This window comes from Biomphalaria glabrata, chromosome 6 (genome assembly GCF_947242115.1).
Source record: "Biomphalaria glabrata chromosome 6, xgBioGlab47.1, whole genome shotgun sequence".
NCBI classification, from domain to species: Eukaryota; Metazoa; Mollusca; class Gastropoda; family Planorbidae; genus Biomphalaria; species Biomphalaria glabrata.
In genome coordinates this window covers 21,682,331-21,698,574 of record NC_074716.1, presented here as the reverse complement: position 1 = coordinate 21,698,574, position 16,244 = coordinate 21,682,331, and the positions used below count along the sequence as shown (strand labels likewise).

At 32.3% G+C, this 16,244-nt stretch overlaps 1 protein-coding gene across 1 annotated transcript; it reads left to right on the top strand.

The window, feature by feature from the left end:
* Positions 1–252: 252 nt before the first annotated feature.
* LOC106067378 (major facilitator superfamily domain-containing protein 9-like) lies at positions 253–16,028 on the top strand. The gene is made up of 8 exons (XM_013226549.2): positions 253–424; positions 4,429–4,516; positions 5,040–5,083; positions 5,249–5,378; positions 5,590–5,799; positions 9,288–9,473; positions 10,072–10,219; positions 15,450–16,028. Exons 1-8 carry the CDS (start codon positions 353–355, stop codon positions 15,826–15,828), a joined length of 1,257 nt encoding a protein of 418 aa, XP_013082003.2. The 5' UTR covers positions 253–352; the 3' UTR covers positions 15,829–16,028.
* Positions 16,029–16,244: the final 216 nt, after the last annotated feature.

The following is a 16,244-nucleotide window of genomic DNA, read 5'->3' as shown; positions in this document are numbered from 1 at the left end:
TAGGACAACCCCAAAAAAAAAAAAAAAATTTGATATAGACTATATCAACTATACGATCTATCTTTATGGACCTTCAATTTATAACAGTTTCCTCCCAAAAACTCCAACGTAGATGTTGAGATTCATTATGAAGTGAATAAGAAAGAAATATTTTAGTACCGGTAGTAGTAGTAGTAAGTAGTAGTAGTAGTGAAGGTTTGCACTGGCCTATATATTCTTGTACAACTTTATAAATTTACAGATTGTGTCCCTTGATTAATTAACGCCAACTCTAGATCTAGATCCATAACTTATAAATATATTTATGATCTAGAATAGATATAGAATTGTATAAGCATAGGCCCTATTATAAATGGAAGAACATATAAGAAAAGTGAAATATAACAGTAGATTATGTATTATTATTTATATTAGTGGCTTGTTGGTGAGTGGTACAATAACTTGAATTTGAATAACAAACAACTACTAGACTAAGACTTCATTCATAGAGATTAGAGCCTAATCTGTAATCACTGTAATCAGGCTAATGGCTACTAATGCCCTAGCTAAGCTAATCCTAAATTTAAATTATTTAATTAGATCTAAATTAATTAATCATTAAATGAGGCCAATATATTATCATAATTATAGATTAGATGTCTATAATCTTCTAGATATAAATCTGTTTAGACTCTAGATCATCGATGGTGCATTGGTGGCTAACTGCAAATTCAATTCTGTCACGATCAATTTAAGACAATTAGATCAGTGCCCGAGTTGTTTCCAAACTTTGTTGGCTCGTAGACCCCTTGTGAAGTTTTTCGGTATTCGGTAGACCCCCTACTTAGCTAATATTGCTTAATTGCAATTTTGCTGATTCATGAACTTCTAATGTGTGGTTGTTTTTTTTTTACTGATTTCTAACCATTTTAAGGTGAAGAATAACAACCACATGTACTTCAATGAATTTATCAAACTGGTCTGTTATATGCCATATGGGCAAGGTCCGATTTCATTAAATTTTGTTTTAAATTTCTTTAGCTTCCCAGAACTCCAACAGTATAAAAAAGAAAACATTTTTTGTCAAACATAAGCTTCTCGACAACAATCCTACCTCAGTGTGAAGCAGCAACTGATGAAAATTCTAGTCATATTCTCAACACATTTGAGCAAGAAATTGCATATTTAATGTGCTGCTTCGGTTAACTGCATTGGTAACAAATGAACAATATTCATGCTATCTACAACTTTTTAGCTGTCGATGGATAATTCACTGTATTACTGACACTCCGAGTAGGACCCAATCATAAAAGGTGCTCCATCAGTTGCTTTCTCTTTCAATTAGTCCTTCAAAACATTAACTATTGAATCCCCTTTATTACCAGATTTCACAAAAAGAAGATTTTCGTCAATATTATGATCCATAATAAAATGAACATATACCAATAATAAATGCTTCATTACCAGGCACGGTTGACTCGTCCACTTGTGAAAAGAAATATAATATGTCATTAGCAAATAGTTACATAAGAAGCTTTTAATGTTACAAGAAAACTCATTTCACCAATGTGCCTTTAAAATGTTTTGTTGATTAGAAACAGTCTTTAATAATATCAGAAGCAGGTTTGTGTAAAAAAATAGTTTCTCAATATCCAGTACCGGTAGTAGAGCGTAGCACACTATTTTTCCTTGGCACAGTCTGCAAAAGAGATCAGCAGCAAAAAGCTGGCTAGAAAAAGAAGAAAGAAAATAGTTTTTAAAATTTCTTCAGCAGCTGTCAAAATTATTTTTTTTTTGCCTATAGTGGTATATTTTCCAAAATTTGCAATAAGTAAAAGATATTTTAAGACAATTGCAAACCATCATCTTCTCTATTCGATGTACCGGTAAAGCAAAGATTTTGTCCACTGTGGTCTTTTCTCCACTTAATCATTGAATGTTTTTCAGATTGGATTTGTCTCAAATGATCCTCCAACTTAGGTTGTTTCATAGTATCATTAAATGAAACTTTTTGCATAAAAAGCACTTGGGCAATATAAGTTCGACAAGAAAAGAAGGAAAATTGTTACAAAAAAATTAACACCACTATCTAATTTCATATATGTAGATTTGGCCATGTTAAATATTAGTTACCTGTAGACAAAATTAAGCTATTTAAATGGGGTGTTAAAGTTTAAAATATAAATTTTTCATTCGAATAATATACTTATAGGATTAAAATTTAAAGGCCTACCTTTTGATTATTTATAATTAATTTATATTTGTACCGGTATGAGATAATTGTTAATTTCATTATTGTAAAATTAAAATTTAAATAATGACCTTTAAAATGATATCCACTCTCGTAGACCCAGTTTACATCTTAAAGACCCCCAAGTCTTTTATTTACTTTCATAGACTCCATGGAAGTCTTTGTAGACCCCTGGGGGTCTATATATAGACCAGATTGGGAATCACTGAAGTAGATAGATCCTAGATCTATTCTCTAGAAACATGTATGGGCCATGCGTTTCATTAATTTAATTATAATTGTACTTATATAGGTCATTTTGAATTGATGATGTTGTATCTTCTTCAGCATAATATATATATATATAGTAGAGTCACTATTGCGGAACAGTTTGCTGCTACTTTTAGTGTTCAATTTTTTTGCTTAGTAATGATTAGACCTATGGAAAAACTAAAAGTATCTAGACATTGCCCATCCCTTTTCTGATAAAAATAGATGCATTGTTTAGTTTTGCAACACATATTTAAATTTTACATTCAAATTGACTGAGATATGGTCAGTCACAATTACGGAACAGGATTTTCTAAGAAGTCACAATTGCGGAACACGGTAAAATTTCAGAATAAAAAGCCTATATAAAGCACATATTTTATTAGTCTTATATAATACTTGAACTCCTTATCCTTTACATTAATTCTATTTTTATTAAATGTAAAGATACACATTGTCACTTTTAGATTATTCACCTCTTCTTTTATTGTAATTGACGTCACATTACCCTGATTTTCCTTACAAGGTTTTATTTTCCACTATTCTTTAATTCTTTTTTGTTATATTAATATTATATGATATTTAATATTATGATTTGTCTTCTTTTTGCTGGACGTCTGGTTATCATAAATTCTATATTATATGTAATATTATTCTCTAAATGTTTTTAAATGTATGTATACTAATACAAACTCATATTTATATTCTGAAAATCTAAATCACTATGTAAATATTAAGCTAAATGCGCAGGTCAAATAAATAACATCTTATATAGTGTTTCACAATTGTGACTATCTTCAAAAAGGTAAAAACTGGGTGAACACCTCCCAATTTATTTTTAATTGAATTCTTGGTAGATGGCTACGAAATGACGTTTTTCCACATCCATTTATAAACCGAAAATTAGATGTATCATGCAGGTGATGGGTCATTATCATTTTTAAAAAGCCTTAAGCCCTGACCTATGCGGTTCTCCAGGTAGCCTACATGAAAAATAATGGACAATTCCACACCTGTCAACTTTAACCTGGAGTCAGGAAAACCCGTATATTGGAAATGTAGAGAAATGGACCATGCGCAGTACAATTACAGTAGTTTTGCAGAAAATTTCAAAATAAAGTAGATTTTAGCTAATTTCGACAAGCTGTTCCGCAAACATGCCTGTTCGCAATAGTGACTCTACTATATATACTTATAGATATCTAGACTTGGTGGTTACATTTTATACAAACTGTTTTATAGTCTGTAAAATGTAAGGTGGACCCTATACTATGTGTAATAGTGTGACTCTGAAATAAAATAAATATATTCTGGTATTTATTAGAATCTCTCTCTTTATATAGATAGAAATTAAATATATATAGGCTATATATATAAACACTGGTATATATTTGTTATAAAGGAGGCACAAGTTATATCCTGTCACTGATTATGCCAAACAAACAAAATTAATGTGGTACTGGTATTCTGTGAAAAATGTTTGCCATCAATAGAGTATATAGGGTAATATATATATAGGGTGTATGGTCCATATAGCAAATGTGCCAGTGGTTATAAATATAGTACCAATAGCTAGGCCTACTTTTTTTTTTTTTTTTCTATTGTAATTGTAATAGCACAAATAATATGGGATATAAATGTTAATGTTTGTATTGTATTTAAATGAGCAATACATATATAATACATAGTGCTGGGGTAGTCTTTTATCACATGACTATGATACTTTTAATACTATTTCTACTACTCAAAGCTTAAGCTTTAGTCTGATCATCTCTTGATCCCAGCAAGCTAATCATGAGAAATTTTACAGTCATTCCTTAACTTTGTTAGTCGAGTCAAATTAGGTCTACATTAAATTCTAAACTGGTATCGATACAACAAAATTCTATCAATTATCCTCTTAACATACTAGAAAAATAATATAGAATTTTGTTCTTATTTACATCCAGGATTTCTTAGGAGTCAGCATAATTGTACCTAACATATTACCTTACGCCAGGAATCTGGGCTCATCTCCAACATTGCTTGGAGTATTAGGTTTGATGAAATATATTTATTATTTTTATTGACATGTTTAAATATGTAATAGGTTATAGTAAAGTCTACAGTTTTTCTACAATTTCTTTTTACTGTTTAGGCCTATGTGTCATCATTAGATTTTAATATTAATGTTTAGTTTGGATGGTAAGGTATTAGCTAGTACTGAATATTTGTTATTCTATTAAAGGGAATTTAGTAATAAACTACATGTACCAGTAGGCCTATATGACTTTTAAAAAAACTTTTGACTCATAATAGACATGTAGGCCCTATAATTATTTGCATATAATGCATGTACATTAATTCAATGCTATAGAGAAGTTTGTGAAATACATTCATCTTGGTCTGAATATATCTGCAAGGACAGGGTACACTGATACTTATATATCCAGTTAACTCTTTCTCTCCTGACTATACCAGCGTTGATTCCAGCAGAATGTGGTACCGGTAAATAATTACAGCGAGAAAGAGTAAATATTATAAAAAATAATTGTATTCAACTAAGCATTCTATTTGACAGGCTCTGTGTATGGATGTATTCAGCTACTAAGTAGTCCAATAGTGGTAAGAAATTTCATTGCTTTCAATTTTTTGCTCTTCACAATGTAAGTGAATACTAAAGAATTTTTTTTTTGAATAAGAAAAATAAAAGTTTCCATTTCATTTATTCAAAAAACATTTTATCATACGTACATGTACCATATTGATTTTTTCCTTTTTTCCCCCAAGGGAAAATGGAGTGATTTAGTGACAAAACAGTATAGTCTGTCTTTATGCCTGTTACTTTGCAGCTTTGGATATGCTAGTCTTGGCATTGTGGCTTCTTTGATAGTACTTTTTTGTGGACGTTTTATTTTAGGTTAGTTTTTATGTAAGACCTATTAATTTTCAATAATATAAACTAACAGTATGGTATGGTATCATATTTAAATTAAATTTAAAAAGTAATATATTTACAAAAGGAATATATGTGTAAGTTAACAATACCGATACCAGTACTAATGAAAAATGTTGATACCGTACTTGTATTTATAACCATACCGTATTTAGCATTTATTTTCTGACACCAGGTTGTTTCAAACATAGTCAGACCATTAGTAAAGCTTTTTTAGCTGATATTGTCTCCAAGGAAAGTCTGCCTGCTGAACTTGGCAAATTCAACTCCTTTTCTAGCATAGGTTTTATTATTGGCCCAATAATTGGAGGTCATCTTGCAGACAGCAGTGGTGGTTTCATGCTTGTAGCTTTGGTTGCTGGAGTGGTCTTTTTAATAAATGCAGGTAAATACCGGTATGATTTTAAGTAGTAGTAATGCATTGTATTTTTAATGAATTAATTAGACCCTAGGCTTAGACACAGAAGTTGCATTAAAATTAAAGTATGGACTCTGAGAGAGCTATAACTTTCAACTGAAATAGTGTACTGGGGCTGTACCGGGTATCAGGAATTATTACAAAATTTGTACATACCGTTACAGTACTCTATTATGGTACATCTAACCTTTATGAATATTTATGCAATATTGAATTCCAGTTCTATAATAAAAAAGTTTTCTTCAAGCCAGCATTTGGCAACATACTGAACTATAGACTCTCTTTCAGTCTGTGCCTTGGAAAAATAATGTGCTGTTCTTCTTAACACTGTGTGTTATTTCACTGGCTCTTTGAAGTAATAGGGTTTGGTGATTGGAATGAGTTGAGATATTATAGAAGAAAATGTGTCAATTTTGAAGGTTGCTGTAACAAACAGTGTCTGCAGTGGGGTTGATGTGTTTAATTTAGAGGGAAATTTAACTCTTTCAGTGCGAATTATTTTGATAGAAAAAATGGAGTTTTCCGGATTGAAATCAAATTTTTAACTGGGGTAGAGTTACTAAAACTAACATAACTTTTTTATTTTATTAAATAATCTAACATATTTGATGTCATTTTAAAGGTAAATGAACGGGCTACAAAATAAATATAAATAAAATTAATTATTCAAGAAAATGTTTTTTCATTAATTTTAAACTCAGCACTGAAAAGAAAATATTTGTAAAATTCATTAAAAAATCGATTTACTGAAAGAGTTAACCTATTAATTAAACATTTAATCCATAAATATTGAGAAATCACAAGACTAAACACATTTAATCGCTTCAGATTTCATAAAAGATGAAAAAAGCAATAAGAAATTATATTATTTACATTTTTCTGGTCCCGGGAAATAAACTAAAAAAGAGGAACCATAACATAATGTTGTCTTTTTTTTAAAAATGTGTTGGTACTGCATCAAATTTACTACCAAAATAAAGAACAATCACTCTCACATCCGGAAAATGAAAAAAAAAAAGTTTAACATAAAAAAAAATAGAGTAATGCTGTATCCAGTCTTGACCCGGAATGTCTAAAAAACTATCGCCCGGTATCAAATCTTCCCTTCCTGTCAAAGCTTCTGGAGCGCATCATGTTAGCGCAAATTCTTTCTCATCTTGAACAGTACTGTCTCTTGGAAGAATTTCAATCTGCATATAGGAAGTGCCGTAGCACAGAGACAGCAGTGGTCAGGGTACTAAACGACTTACTTCACAATTCCGACAAAGGCCACATATCAATTCTTTCCATGCTGGACTTGTCCGCAGCCTTTGATACGCTAGACCATGAAATTATGATGGCCAGATTCTCTGCAACTTTTGGTTTAGCAGGAGTCGTCCTAAAGTGGCTTGTATCCTACCTGACGGAACGCACCCAAAGTGTCGTTGTTAGCGGGACGGAATCAACAAGCTTACTTTTGAAGTACGGAGTACCCCAAGGATCAGTTCTAGGCCCAGTACTGTTCACTATGTACACATATCCGCTCAGCGGTGTCATACGGCCAACCGGCATCTTATACCATTTCTTTGCCGATGACTCACAGTTATACAATTCATCAGTACCCTCAGAGGTGTCGCATCTGGCAGAGAAAATCAGTAGTACCGTTGCAAGGGTGAGCGTTTGGATGGTTGAAAATAAACTCAAGATGAATGAAGGCAAGACAGAAATAATTAAGATTGGCACTAGGAACAATGTCTCAAAAGTTGAAAGCTCAGATTCTCTCTTTATCACGAACTGCCATGTTCCTTTTGTCCATGTAGTGCGGAATCTTTGAGTTTTCTTCGACTCAACACTATCTTTCGACCCACACATAAATCAGCTCTGCAAAGGTCTTTATCTGCAGCTGCGCAGATTAGGCCAGATCCGACCATATTTAACAACAGAGTCAACAAAAACGCTAGCTGTGGCATTCATACTCTCCCGCCTTGACTACTGCAACGCCGTGCTAGCAGGTATACCTGATGACAAAATAGCCAAGCTGCAACGTATACAGAACAACGCCACTCGAATAGTCCTTAAAAAAACTAGACAAGATTCTGCTACTATGCTCTTACGCACGCTCCATTGGCTTCCAGTGAAAGCGAGAATCGATTACAAGGTCGCCACACTTTGTCATCAGTGTATATATAACAATGAGATGCCCTTGTACCTTGTCCCCAGAGAGCCCTGCGCTCAATGGACTCAACGCTTTTAGTGGTGCCACGTTTCTCCCTCAAAAGCTACGGTCTGCATGCTTTTTCAGTTCACGGACCAAAGGTTTGGAACTCACTCCCCATTGATCTCAGACAGACAACATGCTACACCACTTTTAAGAAGAACATTAAGACCTATCTGTTTAAAACTTTTTTAGATTAACTGTCATTTTAGCTCTCGTGTTTTTGTTTGTAATGTTGTTACAGCGCCCTGAGCCTACATTTTGTTTGTTTATTGGGCATGAACATTTCTTGGTGCCCATTATTTAATCCTACATTGACTAACAGTCAATTGAAAATTTGTCTTTATTTGATGGATTATCAGAATTAAAGTTTCCAACTCTTTTGAGTTAGGAGATATTATAATAGTCATCACATTACAAGAAGAGTGAATCTGTTGTTGGAAAGGTGATATCTTATTCTGCAAAAAACTAGTGCAATTATTATTGTTTTGTTTCAATAATTATTTTTTCCCTTTTTTGCTAGGTAGATAGTGGTTTAGGTTTAGTCCTATTTTATAGTGGAAATTTGAAGTAGTATTCTTTGCTTCTTTTGATTTGTATATGGTATGCCATTGTGTTAGTAAGTAGTTTGGTTTTTATCAACCTCCAAACTCTTCAAAGTACAAAATGGTTTGAATTTTAAAATCATATTTAAGTACCAGCATTAAGAAGCCTTGATTTACCGATATGTATAAAATGTGAGAATGTCTTAATTAAGTTACTTTATCTGTAATAAAAACCACTGTCTGCTTGGTGACAATCAAGAAGATCTAAGACCAGTTACCGGTACCATATTTATATATTTTTTTACCATAGAGAATCAAATCTGATATCGTACTATGTAACTTATTAAGTGCTTTGATCATTTCTGTTGTACAATCATTTTAGAAAGAATCCCTTGAACTTGTCTTCAGGACATTACAATAAATGTGTAGGTAGGCCTAAACATTTATTTATTCAAAAATGTTGCAGTTAAAAATTATTGCCTACATACTTGTATTAAAGAAGATTCAGTACCATATTATAAACTTCCATGTGCATTGTATATAAAACTCTAGCATTAGAGTACCGTAAGTTAATAAAAATGAACTTTTTCAAATACCGGTACCAGTATACCTATGTGTTAAGTAGCCTTTTAAAAACATGATTAATATTTTTTCTTCATAAGTACCAGTATGTGGATCTAAATGTTTTTAAAAAATATATATAAATTTGTTTACAGCTCTCATTTGGTGGACTATTCCTGCTGGCAGCCAATTGATAAATAAACAGCGGCAAGAAGATTCCATAGAAAATAATAAATTGTATTCTGATGAATCAGACTTTACTTTTACCAAACTTTTAACTTCTTTTAAGGAATTTGATTGGGCTGATCTTTGGGACCTATTCCTCATTAAATTTTTGGCAGGTAATTAAGGTACATAATGTAAGATTAAATTCTGTGTCATTGATGACAAATTTTGTTACATTTATTATTACAGAAAATTATTTGTAGCTCAGTTGATCCTGTCTTTTTTTAAACAATTATTAATTATCTAATGCTAAGTCATTTTGTTCTGCAATTAATTTTTTTTGTTTATTCTTTTTTCAATAACAAATCTCTTGAAGTACCGGTACCAATACCAGTACTGGGTATGGTACTAAACTAGAATACTGTTCTGTGCATGCTTAATGACCAGTTTAGTCTAAACTATATATATATTGTATAAAAATGCATTTACGGTACCGGTACGAGTGTTACCGGTATCTGAATTTTAAATGTTCATGGTTTAGATATTTACATTGCCAGCATTCTTTAATTATTATTACAGTACCATATTAGAATACCGTATTATTATTCTAATATGAATGTTTTCACGTCAATGTTTTTTAAAACATGATGGGTGATTATAAACTTCATAGTTCTACCATAAAAAAAAACAAGTACTGGTACCAATAGTGGGTATCGTACAAATTATTAAAACAGAAGTAGGCCTAATACTTTTTTGTGGCTTTTACTTTTTCAGGATTCTCTGTTCTAGTATTTCGATCAAACTTTTCTTTAGTTTTAAAAGATAAATACGATGCCAACCAGAAAATTATAGGCTATCTAACATCTTACAGTGGTGCAGTGGCAACCTTGTTTGGTTTCTTCATGTACAATGTTATTAAAAGGTATGTAGTTTTTTTTTTTTTTTGTTTCCTTAAAGTCAGTTTCCTATTCTCATCATTCATTGAGTAAATCTCTGTACCTAGTACTAATGATTTGTTCCCAGTCTTTTATTTTGATAATCATGGTCAGAACAGTCCCTTCTTTTCTTTTTGTGAATTGTAATACATCGGGCCACGTTTTAACAATCAACCTAACATAGCCTACTTCTTTAGCCCATGAATTACCCTTAGTGTATCTGTTACAATGTAATTTACTGCCTGCTCTCTATTTCCTTTTCTGTCTATTTTCTGGAACTCCCATTTTGTCTTCAGGACATTACAATAAATGCTTAGGCCTAAACATTTATGATAACCTGCTTATCATAATTTCTCCAACATAGACTATTGAATTGATTTAGTAAGACCTGGTTCATAAGCCACTACTAACTCATACACTCACTCAGGTGACTTTTCTTTGGGTTCTCAATTTAATCTATACTGGTAAATGTTTACCGGGTACCTCCCTTTTTTTTTTTTTTTTTAAAGTTTTTTTTTGCAACCTTTAATCATAATGCAACCAATGTACAGTATTAGATATGATACCAATTACATTTCTTCATACCCTACCATCAGGGGCGGACTGGGTATCAAAATCGGCCTGGGCATTACCATATAAACCAGCCCACAAATGGCATGTCATATATTTTCGGTGGGGGGGATTTTCACCCCACTCCGCAATTTATATATATATCAGTGTGTGTGTATATGTAATTAATCTGTATTACATTCTGACCTTTCATTCTTTCAAACGTTTTTCTGCCCTAGAATACTCTCTTCCTATAATTAGTGGAAAGACAGTACACACCGCCAAAGGGCAGCTAGTTAGTCCGGGGGAGCGCTGTGAGCTCCCCCCAGTGGGGTCAGAGGCGAAGCCCTGGAACCAAGCATTATTTCCGTTATTTTAAGCTTTAAAAATGCATATTCGGAGGTATCTACAGTGCAATTTGTTATATTTTCACAATACACTAACAATACTGATGTTTAAAAGTTACACTCCATTTTTATTAACGTGAAACAAAGAGAGAACAACCAGCAGAGACTAATACACAGTGAATACACAGTACTGACACACTTAAAGAGTAAACCGTGAACATGTGAACATACTGAACAGTAGAACAAGGGAGACTACAACAAAACAAACACACTCACAACAGACATAAACATAAATACACATATAAATGTAACACAATTAGCCTGCTACTCTTCCGCTAAAAAAAATTCAAAACCCAAATCTGCTATTAAATGGAGTCCAGCGACTGATAGAAAATGGTAAAAATGCTTTAGTTTTTGTATTTGAGGGGGAAGGGAAACCACAAAACCCTTTTGGCTACTATCAAGAAATTTGGAAACTGTTGTTTGCTTACGTTGGCTGCACTGGGGCATTAAGTAAAGTTTCCCTTTCAGACAATGAGTTCTGAGGCAAGTGATGGTTTGAAGACCCTACCGGCTACGCCCATGTATTATATTATAGGTGTAAGCCTAATTCTCTACAAAATATATAAAGTTTGATAATGCATCGAAAGCTGAATGTGTGCATTCGTAGGATTACATAATGTATTCTATTTATACTTGTATGTAGTCTGAAAACTATAAACAATACAATAGCCGCCTAATGAGTTTGAAACTTTTGGTATTACTTATAGATTACAGACGTTTCTTCAAAAAATAAGATTGTTACGTCTTACGCATTTGATGTGTCAATCTAGTCATGCATATTGATCTGTCTTAAAATATGCTAAATCATTGGTTTTCCTGTCTGACTCAGGCAACCCATTCTATTAAAAGATAAGAGAAAGAAGAACGGTTAGAGAGGCACTTACTTAATGTGAAAAGCTCTTGCTTCCTCCTAGTACATTCTCAAAAACGCGATTTGTATATGAATATACCATGACCCATTATTTAAAATATAAATCTCCTTTCATTAAATATCGGATGTGACAGCGCTATATAAATTATTGTACGGTAATAATTTTCATTATTAATGACTTCATACTAAGCACAAGTTTGCCATTAATTATAATAGTATAAAAATTGATTTAGATCTAGATTTATTTTTTAATTAAATATTTTTTTTGTGAGCCTTAAGTGTAGTATTTTGAGATCTACGTTATTAAAAATAAACAAAAAGAAACTTACTTTTTCTTTTCAAATCGCAGAAAGTAGAGCTTTATACCCACATTGAGCTGTGAATAAGTTGGGTGGTTTGCAATTTCGCGGCTGTGTGTATGTGTTAAAGTTAATTTCTGTTAAGTATTGTTAAAGAGCTAATTGTCGCGCCTTTTTTTTTTTAATCTTTTTTTCTGCGTTATATCAATGTTTTCTAACTTAACCTCTCTCATCCCTCTTTTTGGTTAGATTTCATTGGAACCATTAAAAGACGGGGGTGGGGGTGGGGGGTTAGGAGCAACAAAAAAATCAAAGGCCCATGCCAACCAGCAAAAGGAGTAGGCCAAACACAACCTACAAGACATCAAAACTGTCCAATCAAATGATAATACGCACAGTGTATAGTGTTTTTTTTTTATATATTCTTGTTGAATTTCAAACAAAATTAATTGTAATAAGAATTTTAAAAAAAAACAAGAAAATGTGTTCGGGCCTTTGTGTCTTGCTGCTGTAACTTTTTTTTTTAATTTGTCTACATTGACTTTTTTTTTTTCTTTGTCGCGACCAGACCAGCCCAATTGGTATCAGCCCACCGGGCATTTGCCCGTTTGCCCATATAGCCAGTCCGCCCCTGCCTACCATCAGTTTCAGGCATAGAGAAAAAAATGCATTTTCCAAAGTCCCCAATTGAATGCCACATTCTCTTTCCCTTTCTTCATTTATTTTGGTACCGTACTGGTACCAGTATTTTGTTTTCTAAATAAAAAGAAATATTATTTTGTTTTTATTAATTGTAATGTTTATCTCACCCCTTTTGAAAGTACCTGTAGTGAAATGACGTAATAGATCTAGATTTAAAATTATCTTTTTGATGCTATTAGAATTTAGTTGTTGTTTTGACTGTGATGCAAAGTACCATTACTTGCTCTTTCTCTCTCTTGAAAAAAAAGACTAGATCTTTATTAATGCTGTTAAGATTGATTTTTTTTTATTAAACCGCTTCTATAAGGAAGTGGAAATGACATAAGGCAAATTAAAAATAAGTAGACTTGTTGGGGATAAAGAAAAAAGTTGCTTTAAAAATAAGGACTTTGTGATATATCCGGTATTTCTATTATGCTTTCTATAGCAGTTTATTTCATTCGGACATTACATGAATTCGAACATTCGCTGTTCTTGCGGCTATTAATTAATTATTTTAATATTTATTATAAAACTAGCGCGCTGTATAATGTGTTTGTCCATTTTCCAATGATTCTGACCCAATTTCCTTCCATTTAGCTGTCTTTTAATGTAAGAAAAACGAATTTCAAATTTGTTAGTTAGGTTGTTGTTTTTTCCTATGTTACCCGGATGACTTTACCTCTTCCTAGGGTTAAGACTATATTTTTTGATTGGCTACGTCTATGCTAATGAGCCCAGCAATATTTATTCTGTTTTTGGAGCTGATTTATTTGATTCATTAGCCAAGTTGTTTGATTCCATACAAAAAAAAAATTAATAGGGTGTCCGAATTAAATTACGATTTTCTTACCAAAATTTATTTCGGACAGCCAGTTTTGGACATCACTGTTAATGATCTTATATTATATTTGTTCGTTTGTTGTTTTTTTAATAGAGAATAAATGGGCAAATGTTTGGAGTGAGCTTGGTACATAGACCTACTAGATTTATAGAGAGAGAATATAGAGGATTCAGCTATTTAGGCAAGAATGGCTATCCTAACCTGTACTATACTACAAAAGATCATCTGTATTAGAAATTTATTAAATTAATAAACAAAAAACACAAACATTCAACACACATCTAATCATGCAAACATAAAATAAGTCTTAAAGTCAGTGCAGAAGTCACTATCCCAGTGACCTAATTTTGATAGAATAAGTGTGTTCTTATTTTTATTTTTTGTGTTCGTATTTATGCATAAAATGAAAACATCTTGATTTCATGTGAGGGGTTATGCCTGGGGATCTTAAAATTTAGTTAATGTTTAATATAGAATTAAAATCTGAGTTTATTGATGCCTAAATATAGAGACTGTCCGAAATAAATTATGGTGTCCGGAATCAAATAATGTGAGTCAAATTTGTCCGAATTAAATAAAAATACACGGCCTCTTTGTCCTTAAATATAATAACAAATATAGGTTAGGGGTACAAATATAAGTAGTCATCCTTATTCTCCTTTAACTAAAGAAGATTTTGATACTTCATTTTCTTTTCTATGTTGAACCATTGTAAAATAATGCACTGACAAAGTCAAACTTTCAAATTTGGGTCTATAAGTGTCTGAATAGCATAAACTACTCTAATTAGACTGCAGCCTTTTGGGGAAATTCTGAAAACAAAATACAAACATTTTATAGAGCTTGCTGTGGTCTGGTTGCATATGTCAAAAAGCTTTCTTAGTGAGCACCTAGGAGGTAAAAGGAACCTGTGTATGAAATTTGATGTGGATACTTACAATAGTTTTAAGAGCTCTCATGACAATTTATTAAAAGTTTTGTAATTAGCATGGGTACATTTTTTTTTAATTTTTTTTTGGTAATGTTGCATATACATTTTACATATGGGCCTACCAATACCGTGCCTGTACCATTAATATTCAGTTGAGGAACCATATATATACACGGTATAATACATTGCTTTTATTCTATTTTTTTTCAATTAAGCCTTTCTATTTTGGAAGCATAAATACATAGTGTAGCAATAATGGATTATGTTTGTGATTTTTTTTTTGCTTTAAAATATGGTTTTAATATTGAAATATTTTGAGGTAGGTACCAGTAACCATGATTTTAGGATGAGCACAAAAAGTTTTGATTGGAAGGAATGGTGATTGGTTGATTTTTAAAGTACAGGTACGGTACCGGTACCAGTATTGTTCTGACTAAAAATTGGTGCAATAAGTCGAGTTGACACCAGAATTGATATACCGGTAATAATACAGGGGCATAAAACAATTTTGCAATGACAAGTTCAATTTTTTATCCAGATAATTATGTAAGGTTTTTTTGTTTTGTTTGGCAATTTTAGCTTAGAAAAAAAAAAACTACAACCTTGAAACTTGTTTTCATAATATTTTTCAGATACAGCAGTACAGCCCAATTATTTTATCATGTGACAATTTTGCAAGTTTTTACAATACTATGTTTAATGCTCTGTTCAACAATAACACAACTTGTGATATTTTTAGCACCATTGAGTGTTATAACATGCATATCAAGGGTAACTTCCACAACAATCACTTTGAGTCGAATCATGAATAGAAACACTGGCTCCATAATGGGTCTCAACCAAACTGTGTTGGCCATGGCAAGAATGTTAGCTCCATTTGCTGCTGGAGTGGCTCAAGAATTCAGTGTGGATGGAGCAGCATATTTAAGTATATTTACAGCAAGTGCCAGTGTTTTGATGATGTGGTGGCGACCCCAGTGCCCAGAGATCAGGAGGATGAAAAGTCAGTAACTGTGATTGTGTGTCTGTGTTGACTGGCTAGTAGTGTATTGTGTGTGCCTGTACATAAAATGACCAGTTGACCTTCATTGTACATGGATGAGTGAACAGCAAAGAAAGTTTGTAATCAGGACTGTGTAAAAATGGGTCAGAATCACAAGATGCTGAAGGAGGAGACAAATAGAAGACTAATAAAGCAATGTGTTAATCGAGACTTGTTTTTTTTTAAGTGTGTCTATTACAGTAACTACAGAAATGCAATGGGACATAACAGTAGAACGGTTAAGCAATCAAATAATTAAAATACTTGTACAGTTTTAAAATTAGTTTTTTTCGGCATTCTGGATTAAAACTATTCTTACGGCTGAACAAAAGCTACAAAATGTTGTAAAAATAAATGCTTCCTATTCAAATGAATGTTGATGAAA